Source organism: Pseudorasbora parva, chromosome 13, assembly GCF_024679245.1.
Source record: "Pseudorasbora parva isolate DD20220531a chromosome 13, ASM2467924v1, whole genome shotgun sequence".
In the NCBI taxonomy this organism is placed as follows: domain Eukaryota; kingdom Metazoa; phylum Chordata; class Actinopteri; order Cypriniformes; family Gobionidae; genus Pseudorasbora; species Pseudorasbora parva.
In genome coordinates, this window is record NC_090184.1 from 22,738,554 (window position 1) to 22,755,911 (window position 17,358).

Here is a 17,358-nt window from a genome sequence, read left to right on the forward strand (position 1 = left end):
AACAATATACTTTTATCAACATTAAAAAGTATGAAGTATTATAATTAAAATATATATTTTCTTCATGCTCATTAATTCATATTTTATCTGTAGATTCTATCTTAAAAAACAATTTAAATCTTCTATGTATGTGGCAGATATGCCCCTTCTTTCATATTCTCCTTAAAATCATACTCCATTCTTAAACTAATGACTATCATTTAATGTCCATCTTACAACTTTTTACATGTAAGTTACTTCGAGAATCATGATATTAAAAATGGGTAAATGGTGTAAACAGATAATGGTCCGAAGAGGCTCAGCGCGGTAGTTTTCACTCTTTGAGAGCTAAATCCGGCAGTTTTCCTATTCAATACTTATATTGTTGAGAGACGGCTGTCGGTGGTAGAGAGTTCAGACTCACTGGGGAACTTAATGATTTGACATGTAAGCAGCTTCCAAAGTTGACATTCCACATTTAGCCACAGCACTTCTGCAAATTGAGAAAAGATGGAAAAAGAGGGAGCATGTTGTTTAGAAGTAATTGCGGCATGGCCCTTTGTCTGGTACCGCAAGCTTAACTTTCTTGCCATTCATTTTGTTTTGCCACAGGGGGATTTTGGCAATTACGTTGTTAAATAGAATAGTGTGTGTCATATATATTTTACGAAGTAATTTATTTCATATAATATTTGACAACAAGGTTTTTTCAATATATCAGTGAAATTCATTGATCGGGCCGAACGGTTATACGATTGGTAAGGAATGGTTCTACTTATATTTCCACTTGAGCCTAGTACGGCACAGCACAATGAAAAGCCGTGTCAGTACACTAATGAGACAAAAACATTGTTGATCTATCAAGGCCACATATTAAGGTCTGGGTAGATTAGATGGTAATCAAACAATTGGTAATTCATGTGTTGGATGCAGGAGAAATGGGCAGGACTCTAAGGGTGCGTTCACACTTGTAGTTTGGTTAGTTTGGTCTGGACCAAAAAACAAAACGTCTCGGTTACGTACGTCGAACGTGACCGACTGAAAGGGAACGTCTCGGTTACGTATGTAAATGGAAATGGAGATGTACGTCAGAACTGACAGCGAAACCGAAGTTACTGTACCAAAGGCATAGGGAGATGTAGAGTTTAGATTCTCTGCCCCAGCCCGAGCCCGAACCTGACCTGAACCGACCCGCCGGCCGGGTCAGGCCGAGATTTCCCGGCACTATCCTCGGGCCGGGTAGGGCTGGGCCCTTGATCAAGTGTTTGTTTTTTTAATCATTAGCCTACTTTACTAGTTTAATTGTGTGGGCAGAAAGCTATACTATAATCAGAAATTATATATATTTTTAGCAAAGTAAGAACTAATACAACAACTAAGAAATGCAAAAATGCGCGTTGAACTCACAGCTCATGCAGTGAGGGAGCGCAGCATTCTAAACAGAAACGCTCTGTGTCAAGAGCTGCTCGCGTGAACACTGCACTTTGCTTAATTAAATATCTTCGAATCGTTTCGTTTAAAAGTGGACATTTCAAGCTTTCTATACACATATTCTCATGTCTGTGAGGCAAGTAGCCTGCTGAGTTTCGGTTTATTTATGAGACGCGCTCCAGTTCATGAGCAATGAAAGCAATCACTCCTACGACTTCATGCCACGATTATAGTCTGCTATTTGCTTTTTATTTATTAAATCCAGGCAATTGGCCTAAGCAACCTTTTTTAAAATTAAGATACAATTTAAACAAAATGAAAGAAATGCTTTCTACAAAACAAAACTTAATATTAAACTAGATATAACCACCAAAATTATTTCTGACCCACTCGCATCTTTTCACTTATCATAATCAGATGAAATGTAAAAATTATTGTGGTGTGACAGGCAGCGGGGCGAGGGACCGTGAGAGCGGGCCGGTGATTAGTGTTGACAAGTGCCAGCTGCATGACACACCGGTCTCATCTCGCGGCTATGTGACGGGAGCATAAAAGGAGGAGCAAGGGCAGCGGAAGACGAGAGAGGACCAGGCCTGGAGTTTATGTTTAGTTTTGTTTTACGTGTTATTATGTGTTTGTGGGCAGTCGTCCGTGAGGGGCTGCCCACGTTTTATTTTGTGTGTTTGCGGGCAGTCGTCCGTGAGGGGCTGCCCGCGGTTTTACTTTCGTTTTGTTTATTTATTTTGAATTAAAAGGTTGTTGAACGTTCGCCGGTTCCCGCCTCCTTCCTTCCCATCTACGAACTGTGTTTCACTAATATTATAATATTTAAACATAAATATGAAGGAAAAACACATTGTTTAATGGCTACAACAAAGTAAGCTACAGATAAATGTCTGAGCTGGATTTGAGCAAACATCAGTTTACCGGTGAGCGTTTCATGAGCACGCACCTGCGGATGAGCGGAGTCAAGTCAGCTGAAAACAGCGATGTTATCAACTCTTACTTAAGCTTATCAATGTTAGTTTTAACATGAGTCTCACCAGTCCGCTTCGCTGCGCTTTGCTCATTACAGGCTCGTTCTCATCAGAACAGCCACATATAAAAAAATGGTCGGGTTTAAATCGGGCTCGGGCTCATAATTACAGTTAATGTGTCGGGCCAGGCCGGGCTCGGACACAACGTGCACGGGCTCGGGTAGGGTCGGGCTTGATTTTTTTTGAGCCCGATCTAACCTCTAGGGAGATGGTCGCAACCTGATTGGTCGGCTTTTCGGCTTTTTCGAAAATGCTAGAAAAAACACACAAAAGGCATACCTGGTTCTTTTCATCGAAGGACCTGTGTTGCCCATTAGTCGGTACAAACGACGGAACTACCATCTCTTTTGCTGCAGATCTTAATTTCTGCATACAACGGCGGAAATCCTGCTGCTGTTTTGAACATTTTATGAGCTCTTCGTGAGTTCTCAGCTGGTAAAAATAATGGCATATGTACATGCATAAAATGATCGCGTTTAATCCAGCACAAAGCATTGTTTAGAATGTTCGGTAAGCAAGGTCCGTCACGAAATATACTTCTTAAGTCGACCAATCAGGTTGTGACAATCTCCCTATGTCTTTGGTTAGGTAACTTCAGGTTTGCTGTTAAAAATGCCAGTGTGAACGCTAAGCGGACCGGGACTATATGTTTTGTTTTTTGGTCCGGACCAAACAAACCAAACTAACAGAACTACAAGTGTGAACGCACCCTTAAAGTGTCTTTGGTGTTTCCATGTTTCTACAAAATAAAACCGGAAATCGAGGGTGCACCAGGATACACTAGGTAGTGTGATGCTCTGGACAATGTTCTGCTGGGAAACCTTGGGTCTGGCCATTCATGTGGATGTAAATTTGACACGTGCCACCTACCTAAACATTGTTCAAGGTGTTGCCATGAACTCCAAATTCCCAGATCTCAATCCAGTTGAGCATCTGTGGGATGTGCTGGATCAACAAGTTCGATGCACCGTGGCTCCACCTCGCATCCTACAGGACTATCTGCTGCTAACATCTTTATGCCTGATACTACAGGACACACGCACACATATATATTGTGTGTTGATTTTTTTAACCTTCTGTTATCATTTACTTGGGAGTCACACTTGTTGTTGTTTGCGGTCAAAAGTGACCTAACACTTGAAAACACCTGTAACACCTGTTCTTTGAGTAAAATCAGTGTAATATATTTTTGTTCAGTGATATTTTTTATTTTGTATTTTGAGAATTCCATGGTACTATCTAATATTTATGCAATATTGTTTTTTTTTTGTTTGTTTTTTTTTGTCTTATTGAACATAATAATGAAATAAAGTCTATATATTAGGGGTGTAACGGTTCACAAAATTCACGGTTCGGTTCGATACGATACACTGGTGTCACGGTTCGGTTCGGTACGGTTCGGTATGTTTTAGATACAGCAAAAAGAAAAAATTGGCAGATAAATTACCTTTTTTTATTATTTTTTTATTAAAACTAACAAAGTATGAATTTTTTTTTTTTTTTACATTGAACAATGATGGAGCTATACTTTACCCATCTTCTATGTAGTTACAGGAATAAGACATTAGCTCTTTACATTAGCGTGTGCGGTGCGTGTGTTGCAGGAGCCCCATGCCCAGTTGTGCTTTCACATATGCTGCGTTTGCAGTCCGCAACCGATCCGCTGTTGCACACCACAAACACAGCATTGATTCATTATTTTTATTTAAAATCCAAAAGTTTTTACTGAACATGCCTCGTCAGAATTCCAATTCTCTTTATTTACTCTTTAATAGAAGTCAGGTTGCGTAGCCTACTACATTTATACAACATTTTATTAAATTCATTTATTCATATTTATATACTTTAGATTTAGCTCACACAAGTGGCAGACATTTAAACACAGGTTATAGCCCTAAATCACAAATATTTTAAATTAGAAACTTACAATAGTCTATTCAAAAACAGCCGACTCTCGTCTTTTCTTTCGTTTTTACACCCTTTTAAAAGAAATCATGCAGGTCAAAAAGAACTTTGCTTTTCACCTCCAAGAAAGGACGAGTGCTATCCATTATGACACATTTTTTTACCTAAATGCCAGGTAAGGTGTCGTTTTGTTGCTTTACTTGAGAAAAAAAAGCCATGTGTTGACTTTGAAACAAGAGTATATTTGAAATGATATGCATCTGTGGTGAAATTACTCGATTTTCGCGTCAGTACATGTTTATTTTAATGCGAACAATGTTCTACCACTTTAATGCAGCAACGCAGCGCAGCAAAAAATAGACTCGGTACGAAAACGATCCGTGCACTGCTGCAGACGCAACGCTCCTGGAACGGACTGATGGACAGCATCCGCGAGCAGTGTGAATTCTGTAATCCGTTAACATGGGTACGGAAAAAAATACGCACCGCACGCGCATGCAGACGGAGTCTGTGTGAAACGGGCGTTAGGTCTCATATCCGCGGCTATAAATGGACCACTCGCCGCGGTGATGTCTTTTGCCATTTGAATAAGTTGGAAATGTCTGTCTAAATGCTGCGGGGATAGTTTGTGGGATAGTTTGTGGCTGTTTCTCCTTTTTATCGTCTTGTTGTCGGCGTAAATGAGTTGATTGACAAGACATGATTTATTCCTGCTGATACCATCAGCAAATGCGACATAACGTTGTTTTTTAGTCCATCACTCTTGCCAACACCATCATAGCTTACAAAGAATCCAAAGTTCACCCAAACACCAGACCTGTTGGTTATTGGAGGATCTATTTCTGGTTTGTTAAACGCAATAGCCATTTTGCCACGAGCACTCAGCGCGTAGCCTACTGAGTAAGCGAGCACCTGACTGAGCAGCCTAAAACATATTTGGTGCTTTTTTTTTTCTTTCTTTCACTTCGGCGGTGTCAGGGGCATTGCCTGTTATGTCGTTTTGGTTATTGGGCTACCTTGTTGAACGCATATTATTATATTTCACACACTTTTTTTATTTTCCAAATCTAATTAATTAGTCCAAGAACCGTTCGGTACATAATGCGTACCGCGTACCGAACCGAAAGCCTCGTACCGAACGGTTCAATACGAATACGCGTATCGTTACACCCCTACTATATATATATTTTATTTACACCCTTAAAAACATAGGTGTCAGGAAGAACCAAAAATGGGGTTTCACAGTGATGCCATAGAAGAACAATTTTGGTTCCATTTTTTCCCCTAATTATTTTATAGTCTAAAGAACATTTTTGCTAGCCTCAGACCCACATCAAGATGTTTGGTCTGGAAACTCACCATAGACAGGGCTCAATCTGAGGGGCGGGATAAACGGTTGTCTTTCAAACGCCCTCTGCACACAATAGGATAGCGCTACAACCAACTACAGTCCCTGACAAAAGTCTTGTCACTTGTGTACAAATTGACCTAAAGTGCCGCTGAAATATATTTTTTATCAAGATTTTTTTACAAGAAATAGCTCATTTTAATCCCAACAGCTTTTGTGATAATGTTTCAGTGAAAAACTAAACTTTCAAAAAGTATTCTAATATTCACAGCTTGGTAAAGCCCATTGAGTCAATTTTTGCAAAGACATAAGTGGTGTCGCCTTGTCATATGAGCTTCCCCTGTGACTAATATTGGATCAATTAGGTCTCAAGTGTGTATAAAAAGAACCCCAGTACACTAGACCTTCACATCAACTGCAACTAGACCTCTGCAAACATGCCTAAGATTCACCCTGAGACTAAAGTTTTGATTATCAAGAGGCTGAAGACCAGATCCACTGCTGATGTGGCAGACACCTTCAATGTGTCTCAGCGTCAAGTACAGAGGATAAAAAAAAGATTTGAAGAGACTGGAGACGTTTTTGGCAAGCCCAGGTCAGACAGACCCCGCAAGACAACTGCTCGAGAGGACCGTTTGTTGGCTCAAAAATCCAAGGCCAGCCCATTTTCCACTGCAGCAGAGCTCCACGAGACCTGGTCACCTGAAGCCCCTGTGTCAACCAGAACAGTTTGTCGGATTCTGTATCGAAATGGCCTCCATGGTCGAATCAGTGCCCAGAAGCCAGCACTAAACAAAAGACAATTGAAAAACCGTGTGGCATTTGCCAAGGCCCACAGCCTGCTAAAAGGATGGACGCTGGAAAAGTGGCAGAAGGTGGATTTTTCAGATGAATCTTCTGTTGAATTACACCACAGTCGCCGCAAATATTGCAGGAGACCTACTGGTGCCAGAATGGATCCGAGATTCACCCAGAAAACATTGAAGTTTGGTGGCGGAAAAATCATGGTCTGGGGTTACAACGTGATCTCATGAAAATACGTAATACAGTATACAGTATTTTTACGTAAAGTGTGATTCTACTACACGTACATTTACTAACGTTTTCACACACAATAAAACGTACAATACTGACTTATTAACAGCACTAAAATGTACAATATTGACGTATTAACAGCACTAAAATGTACAATATTGACGTATTAACAGCACTAAAATGTAATTTATCGACGTATCTGTTAACGTGTAAGCAGCCACCGGCTCCCATAAATCGTGGCATTAATATTGTTTATTTTATATCCAATAGTCACATCAATACATGTTTTCAGTCACATTTATGCATTTTACTAAGTTAATCAACCTAATATATAATAACAGAAATATAAAATAACATTTTTCTCTCATGACATCACTACAAACTCATTTCGGGTGACTAGATAATGTTAAAAGAAGACTGAATTTTAAAACCGTCAGATGAATAACATTCTTGCCAACCATTTTGTAGTATTTAGCTTGTTGTTTGCTGTGAGACATAAAAAGGCATTTTCTCCTATTCAGCAACTGGCGATCACAACACCAAAACACAACATCAATTCACAAAACGCAACACTTTATTCGTTTGCTGTAATCCAAATCGTTAGAATCCATATGTTTGCGAGAAACAAATCTAAAATTGAGCCCGGTGATCTTCATCTCCATTCTCCTCTCAGTAGCGCGACGGTAAACATCAAATCTCGCGCTCGTAAATTCAAATTTAAAAAACGCGCCCTCATGAAGCGTTACGACATGATTTACGGCAGTGGCATCGAACGCTCATTGGCTCTCGCCTGCTTCGTCACAGATTTTGACCTATGATTTTGACATGTCGTGTTTCAGTCGATTTGTATTTGAAATGGGAAACGCGCAACTTCACGGAGAGAAGCCGGATTAATATTTTCATTGATTAATAGCTAACATTCTGCTCTGTACCTCATACAAAACTATTAACGTTATATACCACCAGAGAGGACTGCGACTGCAACACATCTTCATTTGAACTACTTTTGGTACCGCTTTTGACATTTTTGCAATAAATAAATTATTGTGAGTACACTAGTCTGTCTGTTATGCTTTGATTTATAACAGTACGTTGTTTTAATGAATGCTAATGGGTAGGTTTAGGGGTAAGTGTAGGATTAGCCGTTCAAAATATTTTTTTTAATGCTATATTGTTACCAAAATCGTCATTTTCCAACGTTTTACCTTTTATTTTCTTTATATTCTGTATTAAATTGGTAGGTTTAGGTTTGGGGTAGTGTTAAGGGATCGTAGATTAATCAATAAAATGGTCAAAGGGAAATTATATAGATATCTTTATGATATAACAAAACAAAAAAAAATGTTTTTACCTGAATAAAGTTTTGTATTCTTAAAAAAAAAGATTTCATGATGGATTCGTAAATATTTTACGTTTTTTAGCTGTAAAAATGTAATAATACTACGTTTAAATGTTGCAAATACGTCTATATTTTACATTTTAGCACTTCTCCAAACGTACTAAGACGTACGTTTAGTCTCTTTGAAAGTAACGTATTAATACCTACGTATTAAGGATGAGACCAGGCTGGGGGTTACATCCAGTATGGGGGTGTGCGAGAGATCTGCAGTGTGGAAGGGAACATCAATAGTCTAAAATACCAAGAAATCTTAGCTACCTCTTAAATTCCCAACCATAAATAGGCCAAATTCTGCAGCAGGACGGTGCTCCATCGCATACTTCCATCTCCACATCAAAGTTCCTCAAGGCGAAGAAGATCAAGATGCTCCAGGATTGGCCAGCCCAGTCACCAGACATGAACATCATTGAGCATATGTGGGGTAGGATGAAAGAGGACGCATGGAAGACGAAACCAAAGAATATTGATGAACTCTGGGAGGCATGCAAGACTGCTTTCTTAGCTATTCCTGATGACTTCATCAATAAATTGTATGAATCCTTGCCAAACCGCATGGATGCAGTCCTTCAAGCTCATGGAAGTCATACAAGATATTAAATTTGGATCTCACAGCGCCACAACTTAATTTGCTGACATATTTTTGTATTTGCAGTAAATTTGTTCAATTTCTGTATAGGCGACAAAACTTTTGTCTTGCCAAAATTTGACCTTTCTGTCTTGATTAAATGATAAATATTTTTTTCTGTGAAAATTATTTATTTCAGTGCATTAAACATCATTTGGGAGGGTTTTAGCTTTTCATATGAGCTATTTCTAACACCAATTGATTCATTAAAAGTCAGGTTAATATCAGGTACTTCTACAAAATAGATAAGAGGCAAGACTTTTGTCAGGGACTGTAGAGCAACATGAAGCGGAGCTCGTTGATAGAAACATGGGCTGTATCTGGGGCTCTTGTATTCGGCAAAACTGCGAACACATCATGCCTTTTTAAGAATTACTTCAGTGCCGTTCTTTGTTCTTTTCTCAGAGAAAAGCTTAACTCCAAGTCTTCCAGAGTTGCAGTCAAAGTTGATTCGAAAGACCGCCGTTCGCCAGCTTCTGTGTTTACTAGAAGCACGCAAGCGCAACTCGGCCGTCATTATGTTAAGCCCCGCCCACCGACTCTATACACGATGAGATTGGCCCGACCAGAGTTTGGATTTTACAGCTTTTAGATACTCACAGCAGATTAGATTCGCTGTCGCTAGGGTGCAATTTCTAGGCTACCTTTTTGCTCTATAAAGAACCTTTTGTTTAATGGAAAGGTTCTTTGGATATTAAAGGTTCTTATCATACACCCTGCCAAAGAACCATTTAAGAACCATTATTTTTAAGAGTGTACTTTTCAATTAAAATAGAGACAATGCAGATTAATGGCATCTGGCGTGACTATTTAAAAATATGTATGTAATGTTGTAGTGTAACCACTAGATTCCTATTATAGATCTTTATAAAAAGGCTTTAAATGATCTATTTGTTTTTTGACATAAATTATTATTTCTGTTACGTATAGACATTCTCAAAGACAAGGATTTTTGGAGAAAAAAATTGGTCTAGTAAAAAGACTTGAAGTGTCAATTTCTGTATTAGTTTTTACAGTCAGACACAGAGAAATATATTTTGTTGCACATAACATCAACATTCAATAAAAATGTAACAAAAGTGAATGGTAATGATCATATGTCATCCTCTTATTTGAGTCTTCAGCTCATTTTTGCCATATTGTTACAGCCACACCAGTTCATTTGTGTGTGTGTCTGTGAGTGTGTTTGATTGGGTGTGTCTGTTTTGCACTTTTAATATTTTGGAATGTCACCCCTTTGTTGCCGTGCACTTATTTTCCGCTTCATGGCTGATTTGTAGGTTGTACACAAAAAATGCTCTGCATTTTCTAAATTTGGCCTATTTCCCATTCATTCCTATGGTGGTAATTTGTGACTGAGAAAATCACACGTGTGACTATTATTATTAACAACGATTCAGCTTTTTCATTTCAAGTCTACTTTTCTTTTTCTTTTTTTGTCGCATAGCAACTGCCACAAAAAATTACACAGTTCCAAAAAATTTACAACAATTCTAAACTTTTTTTTTTTTTTTTTAATGTTAAAACTGAAGAGGAACTGAAACGTGTGTTCTTTGCATCACATAATGCCTCAAGTCTCATAAAGACAGGCATGTCACATTGCCAGACACAATGTCCCTGCACCAGCTACAAGGAAACATTCTGATTCATCACAGCCCTGGTATAAAAGGTTTCTTTGCCGTATATCCCAGGACCCTGAAGCTTGCATTTGAGAAAATCTGCACATTTGAACTACGGGCCTGTTTTAATTATAGATTGAAGCATTTAATCTATTGTCCTGTTCATAATGAAAAGGCACTTGCGTGTATTTGCTGACGGTTCTGCCTGACTATAATGACTGTTTTCAGTTTTGCTGTGCAAATGGTTTATGTTTCACTGCTCATGGCACAGACTGGAGTGAGTAATTCTTTATGTCATTTGTTCCAGCCAATTTCTGAAGCGCTTGACTTCAAGGCCATGTTTCCACTTATTTGAAGATTAACTGCTGATTTCTCAGTAGGCATGCAATGAATTAGGAGGAATAGGGTGCTCACTGGTATACATTTTGAAACACATTATATATGGAGATACAGATTTGATAAGACTTTATCATTATTTTCAGCACTTTTAGGTTTATTAATCTGCTTTAGGCAATGGATGCTGCCTGCCAGTCATTAAGTAAAAATGAAACCTAAATAGTGATGCATATAATGGAGTCCATAGTCTGAGATCACTTTGAAAATGTGGATTTTTTTTTTTAACCTACAGCAGAAAAAAAAAAATTATAATAATAAAAGTTATGACGCTAAGGGTCCTATCGTACACCCAGATAACCAATGTCACATGATTTCAGCAGTTTGCTAGGGTTTACAAAGAATGGTGTGAAAAGGGAAAAAAAACTGGTGGTGGTGGTGTAATGGTGTGGGGGATGTTTTCTTGGCATACTTTAGGCCCCTTAGTGCCAGTTGGGCATCGTTTAAATGCCACGTCCTACCTGAGCATTGTTTCTGACCATGTCCATCCCTTTATGACCACCATGTACCCATCCTCTGATGGCTACTTCCAGCAGGATAATGCACCATGTCACAAAGCTCGAATCATTTCATATTGGTTTCTTGAACATGACAATGAGTTCAATGTACTAAAATGGCCCTCACAGTCACCAGATACTGGAGAAGGGAAGTAAAAATTGCGAGTATGTTGACAGAAAGAAGGATAGATGTAAATCTTTTGGCAAAGAGGTGAGAGATGTAAAAAAGCCGGGCTTATATATGGTGATGATAGATGGCCCCTTAAATTTCACTATGTATCCCAGCATTCTCTCAGCGTCCCAACTGCCAAATGTGAGTCAAAAATTGGCTTTGGCTAATCCATAAAACCAGTTGGCCATTCATTTTATATGGAATTGGAACATAGCGCATACTACCGTTTAATTCCCATCCCTTTTGTACCCAATTCTTTCTCCTAGTTCCATTTACTATTAATTGATCCCCTGTTCTGCTAGTTTTCCAGTACTGAGATATATAAATAGACGAATGGATGCACATCTTTAGCATCTATTGCTAATACGGACATCCTCATCAAATTCAATCTAAGTGGAAAGTTGTTCCTAACGTGTCCCTGCTCCATCTTTACAGCTGTTGATGTATGAAGGCATTAACTGCTAAAGCACATTAATGGTCTCCATGAACTATGCTGTAATCAAAGCCAGTCATGTGTTACTGCAAGGTAAAATAGAGATGTTAGTGTTTGAAGGAATCCCCTCACTTTCATCGCCCTCAGAGGGATTGTTTAGGACTGTGAATGTGTCTATGGGAATGAGTAATGCTCAAGTCCCTGCGCTTGAGGAGAGAGGCCGGCTGCTGCTGCGGTCGTGGTGTCTGGTGATAAAGGCTTGATAAAAATGATTAGAAAAAACTTTTTTTGGCATTTGATTGCTCTAGTTCAGGCCGAAAATTAATTGAGAAGCTGCTGAGATGGTACACACAAACTATCCCTGTGGAAATCACATGGAAATCGCATTCACTGAAATATACCAGTGCACTTATAATTTATTTATCTATCCCTGTTCATTATTTGTAATGGCTTTGTAATTAGTTTTTCCTTAAAATATCATAAGCAGTCTCCCTAAGCTCGCAGTACTTCTTCAAATCTTTGTCATAATATTATTATTTCCACACCAAGGCTCCCTGATTGATGGTATGGTGATCTAACTTTCCGGCCATGGATTATCTCAGCACCGTTTAAAATCAAATAAAATCCATACCGCTTCCTTTGGCAAATAAAAGAGAGAGAAAACAATCACTTTTCTGTTTCTCTGTTCCAAGTCCAAAGGAGAAAAATCCAAGTTGTGGTTAATTTAAATGTTGCAGGTAAATTTTAGGCCAACATCTAAATGATGAAAATATATATTTCATAGAGAGCTATCTTTCTGCCAAGTCAGCTTTCCACTCCCTAACTCTATTGCTTGAGTATAAAGCTGCTGTTACATAAATGTATCTAAAATGCATGCTTATTGGAGCACCTCTGCTTGTAAATGACTATAATTTACAATAATTGCTTCAGAATAGCAATTATGCCAAACATATTGACATTTCTGTCATAATTTACTCACTGCCACGTCTTTCGAAAGCCACATGACTTAATTTATTTGGGAATTTAAAGTATTCCTTGTTGTTTTCTTTACCATATAATGCAATGTGTATGTTTGTTTTGTCCTTCTTGGAACTTGACAGTCCCTGGTCACCATCCCTTTCGTTGTATGGAAGAGAGGTATTTAAATATTGCTCTTCACTCAAATTTGGATATTGCAAATAAAATGTGTCTTATTTCCCACTGTCCTCTTTTAGTATAAAGCAACTAAAATCATTTTAAAGAGTGTAACATAATCTAACATTATGATAGAAGACATGGCGGGTATTATACTGTACACACTGCGTTTATCACAACATGAACATTAATTAGGCAATGACAGTGTTGTGTGATTTCACCTCTGGAGACGGATAGCAGTATTTGTATTGTCTGATAGCAGAAGAACATGTTGAAGTACTTTGTGGAAATGTACTGCAGCACTTGATGTGATAAAGCCATGGGTGATGGAATTTTTGAGTTAATGAGCTTTTCGTTAATCCTAACAGGGGTTTTGCACATGGTCATCCCTACAGATTTTGTCTCAATAGCACGTGCTATAAAGGAAGTGTTTGGTGAATTTATGCCGCTCATAAAGGCCTTCTAGACACCGAGCCTGTTTCATGTGTCACGTGCTTTCTATAAATGAGAAATATGCCCAGTGCCGATAGCGTATGCTTGTGTATCTGGAGTTTGAGCTCTGGGAACTTTTCTCTTAACACTTTTTCATTAGTCTCCCAATAGGTTGTCTTGTTTTTCATATTTATCATCTTTACAGACAGTTTTATTTAGATCAGAAGACTTAGTGGGGCTCCCCTCTGACAAAATTCACAAAACGGCGCCTCTCCAAGTTAGTGACCAACTGGGGATTAACTCTGTTTATGTTTATTTTTCAAAGGCAGTTATATGAACCAGGCAGAGCTGAGATGCAAACTATTTTATAATAATAATAATAATAATAATAGTTAATAGTATAATTATTAGCAAATGTTTTTCATCTCAGGTCCCTCTATGAATTAATTTAAATATTGTAAAAAGATGACTCACCAAGTAAAATAAGTAATAAGTAAAATAAAATTTAAAAAAAAAATAATAATAATAAAAAAAAAATATATATATATATATATATATATTTATTTATTTATTTATTTTTTTAAATTTTATTTTACTTATTACTTATTTTACTTGGTGAGTCATCTTTTTAATCTTTTTAAACTTTTAATGTATGTATGTATATATATATATATATATATATATATATATATATACATACATACATTAAAAGTTTATTTAAAATGCATCTAAAGGCATAACTAAGCAATTTTCTTAGTTATGTAGTTAAATACATTCAACTTAATACATTAAGGGGGGGGGGTGAAGCACTCTCAGTCAATCTCATGTCAATCTTGAGTATCTAGAGTAGTATTACACCCTTCATATCTCCGAAAAGTCTTTAGTTTTATTATATTTATAAAGGAAATATGGGCTGTACCGAGTCTTTCCGTAAAAAAACGAGCGCCTGGAGGCGTATCGTGTGGGCGGAGCTAAAGAATGACGATCGCGAACAAAGCGGTGACATCCTCAAGCGTGGAGGAACCCATGGCTATCGATCTCAGCTAATAGAGATAATGATCCAGAATCATTCGGAGGCTGAAATAAATTGAACAGGAGAAACAGCAACAGCAGGACGTCCGTCTCTGTGGAATGTACTGTATTTAGGGGCCTTTGTGTGTGTTTACTCGCAGTTTATGAGGACATGATTCGGTTTATGGACTATTGTATGCGACTAAACCTTAGCAGTAGCAAGCAAAACGGTTTTGCACGTCAGACTAGTGTAACGTTATACATAAAACAACAATGGAGTAACCGTTAGCGCATTTGAATGACAAAGCACAGGATCGTGTCGTTTACTGATGTTTACTCACGCGACGATAAGCAACAGCATAGACATTTGAAGCAGTTTTACTCACCGGCTGCTTCCAAAGCAGGACCGAACCTTTGTCGCTGGGACCGCTCCGTCAAAATCACACTTCTTTGGTATGATTTGGTAAAGTCCTGACAGCAGTGAACGGTGGAGATCCACTTTGCGACGGGACTGAAGCGATGTTGTGAAGCTTCCCGTCATTTCTGAGTTCAAATCGGTTCAAATGCAGCGCTGCCTTCCCGGAATGCTGTGCTGAAGCGTTGAAGTCGCTTGATGTCACCCATAGGAATAAAGTGGAGCGCGGCGCGGCGCGGACTATAACGACATAAGTGTTCACGGACGAGTGGATCTGCACCTGAGCGAGTGTTTATAGGCGTGCATTTCCTCTCTCGCTCTAGTCACGCGCGCGCACCCTACCGGGAGAAGAGCCCGTACGGCCCATACAAGGACCTTCCACTCTATTAACGTCAAGTCGAGCCATACTTGAAAAAAACTCTCCGAAACTTGTGAGAAACCCGAAGGAGTATTTTTGACACAGAAATACTCCATCAAACGCCCAACATTTTTGAGACTTTGTCTATGTTTAGGATGGGAATCCAAGTCTTTAACAGTGTAAAAAGCTCAGTATGCATGAAACAGCATTTCAACCCCCTCCCCCCCAACTATATATTATTTTAAATGTATATATTTTTTAATCAATACACTGTATATATTAATATTTTTATTTTTACTTGAATATTTTTTAACCCTTTTTTTTGTTCCTGCACTCAGACTTTGAATTCCTCGGATTTGCATGTTTCATACCTCAGTTTGTTCAATTTGCTAATGTTTTCTTGTTTGCTTTCTGTTCTGAACAGTTGATCAGTCGAAAGGACAAGGCCACCTTTGAGAAGCTTGACTTTCTGACGTCAAAGGAAGAGAATTACAACCGAATGAGAGAGTACATCAGGTCCCTCAAAATGGCCCCCTGTATCCCCTATCTAGGTGAGTGTTAGTAAATAATCACGGTTGTACTTGTTTTACTGGTATTTTTTTACTTTATCCACTCGTGCCATGATGATATTCAATCAGAAATGTCTTGAGAGGCTTTGCTTATTAATAAGGCCATAAACACAAGATGCTTTCTTTGAACAGAAACATAATTTGGGTCAGGAAGAGGAATGGCTCATTCCTCATTGGACTTAGCCAGCTATTGACTAGATTAATGCTAGCAAACACATTTTACTTCTGTATAACGGCTTCTTACTTGCTTCTTGACATGACTGGTGACAGCAGGGTTCATACTAAGTTGGCTGTGAACACCTTATTCTATTTTTTTTTTTTTTTGTTCTTGTCTCATCTGCACATTCTCCAGTGTCCAGCAGAGGGCACATCAATATAGCGCTCCAGTTCAGGAATGATTGAGAAATGTGCCATATCCTGTTTTGGGTATCAACACAGGAAAGAAAATGACATTCGTCAAACAATTTCAGGGGTTATTTCTGCTGAAGCTTAAATATTCTGTCACTGCAATGCAAGTTCACGCAATGCACAAACTGAAAAGCTTGATTATTGTAAGGGGGAAGAAACAATGAAATCATTTTGAAATCCAGACTTGTACATTGGTAGCCGCTTTTTCTGTTTTATGAAAAGACGTCTGCCAAAGACTCATGGATGTTGCAGAAGCCCAGTGAGGGATTATTTACACACACATCAGTCTCTACTAAAGGCACTGACAGCACTTGAAATGGATGCCTCCCTCAGGATTGTCCAACAGGGTCCAGATCTCTCACTCAATTACACTCTTCCATCTTATTCATCAGCAGTGAGGTCTGTATGACTAATCCAGCTGTTAGCCGAGAGCCGGACCTGATCAGAAAGAGATTTGATGTTGAGGCTTTATGTTCAGGAGACCTTTTAGATCTTGTTTTACGAGATGCACTTTTTAAGACGCGGATGTTTGATTTTGAACAGTGCGGTGCGGTATGTCATTGCCACATGCTCGAGGCCCGAGCTCATGGTCACAGAGTTTTCCAGGTGCTGTTGTGTCATTGTGGTATGTGAATAACTAAAAGGCCTGTCAGAAATAACTTCAGTGGGCTGCAACTCAAATTATCTCTTGCTCTGTAACTTGTGGGCTGGTTTCTTTCTAGAGGTCTTAAATGCACAGACAGTTACTGTCATTTTTAAGAAGGTAAACATGTGGATAGAGCTGACGCATACCGTCTCCCTTGTCCCAGCCGCACACATCTTTCTCATTAACCGAATTTCCTTTACATAATCCACACTGAGTGTCTGCTTCCACTTGGGCAGAGCGTCAGTAAACTGCGTCCCACTCGTCAGAGGGCTTTCTCAGACGTCACAGGACAGAAACCACTGTACCTGGTGCCGGTATCTTGTGGTTTAGTTGCAGGGAACATATTCCCGTTTCTGAGCATCGGGCAGTTGAAACCGCAGGGACGGAAAGACTGTCTGACGTGGCTGAGGTTGTGCAGGCTGTCACTTCAAATCTGTCAGTTTCCACTGTGCTTCTCCAGTGGCCCGTTCCATTTCCCATTGGGACAAAGGAAAAAGGAAATTAAAGGGTTT

The 17,358-nt window shown here is 38.8% G+C and overlaps 1 protein-coding gene across 1 annotated transcript in view; it reads left to right on the forward strand.

Annotated features, from left to right (window-relative positions):
• Nucleotides 1-17,358, forward strand: part of ralgps1 (Ral GEF with PH domain and SH3 binding motif 1) — a 188,470-nt gene that overhangs the window by 74,911 nt on the left and 96,201 nt on the right. Inside the window, exon 9 of the mRNA XM_067413501.1 lies at nt 15,648-15,774. Within this exon, the coding sequence (XP_067269602.1) occupies nt 15,648-15,774 (127 nt within the window). The remainder of the gene's footprint in view (nt 1-15,647; nt 15,775-17,358) is intronic.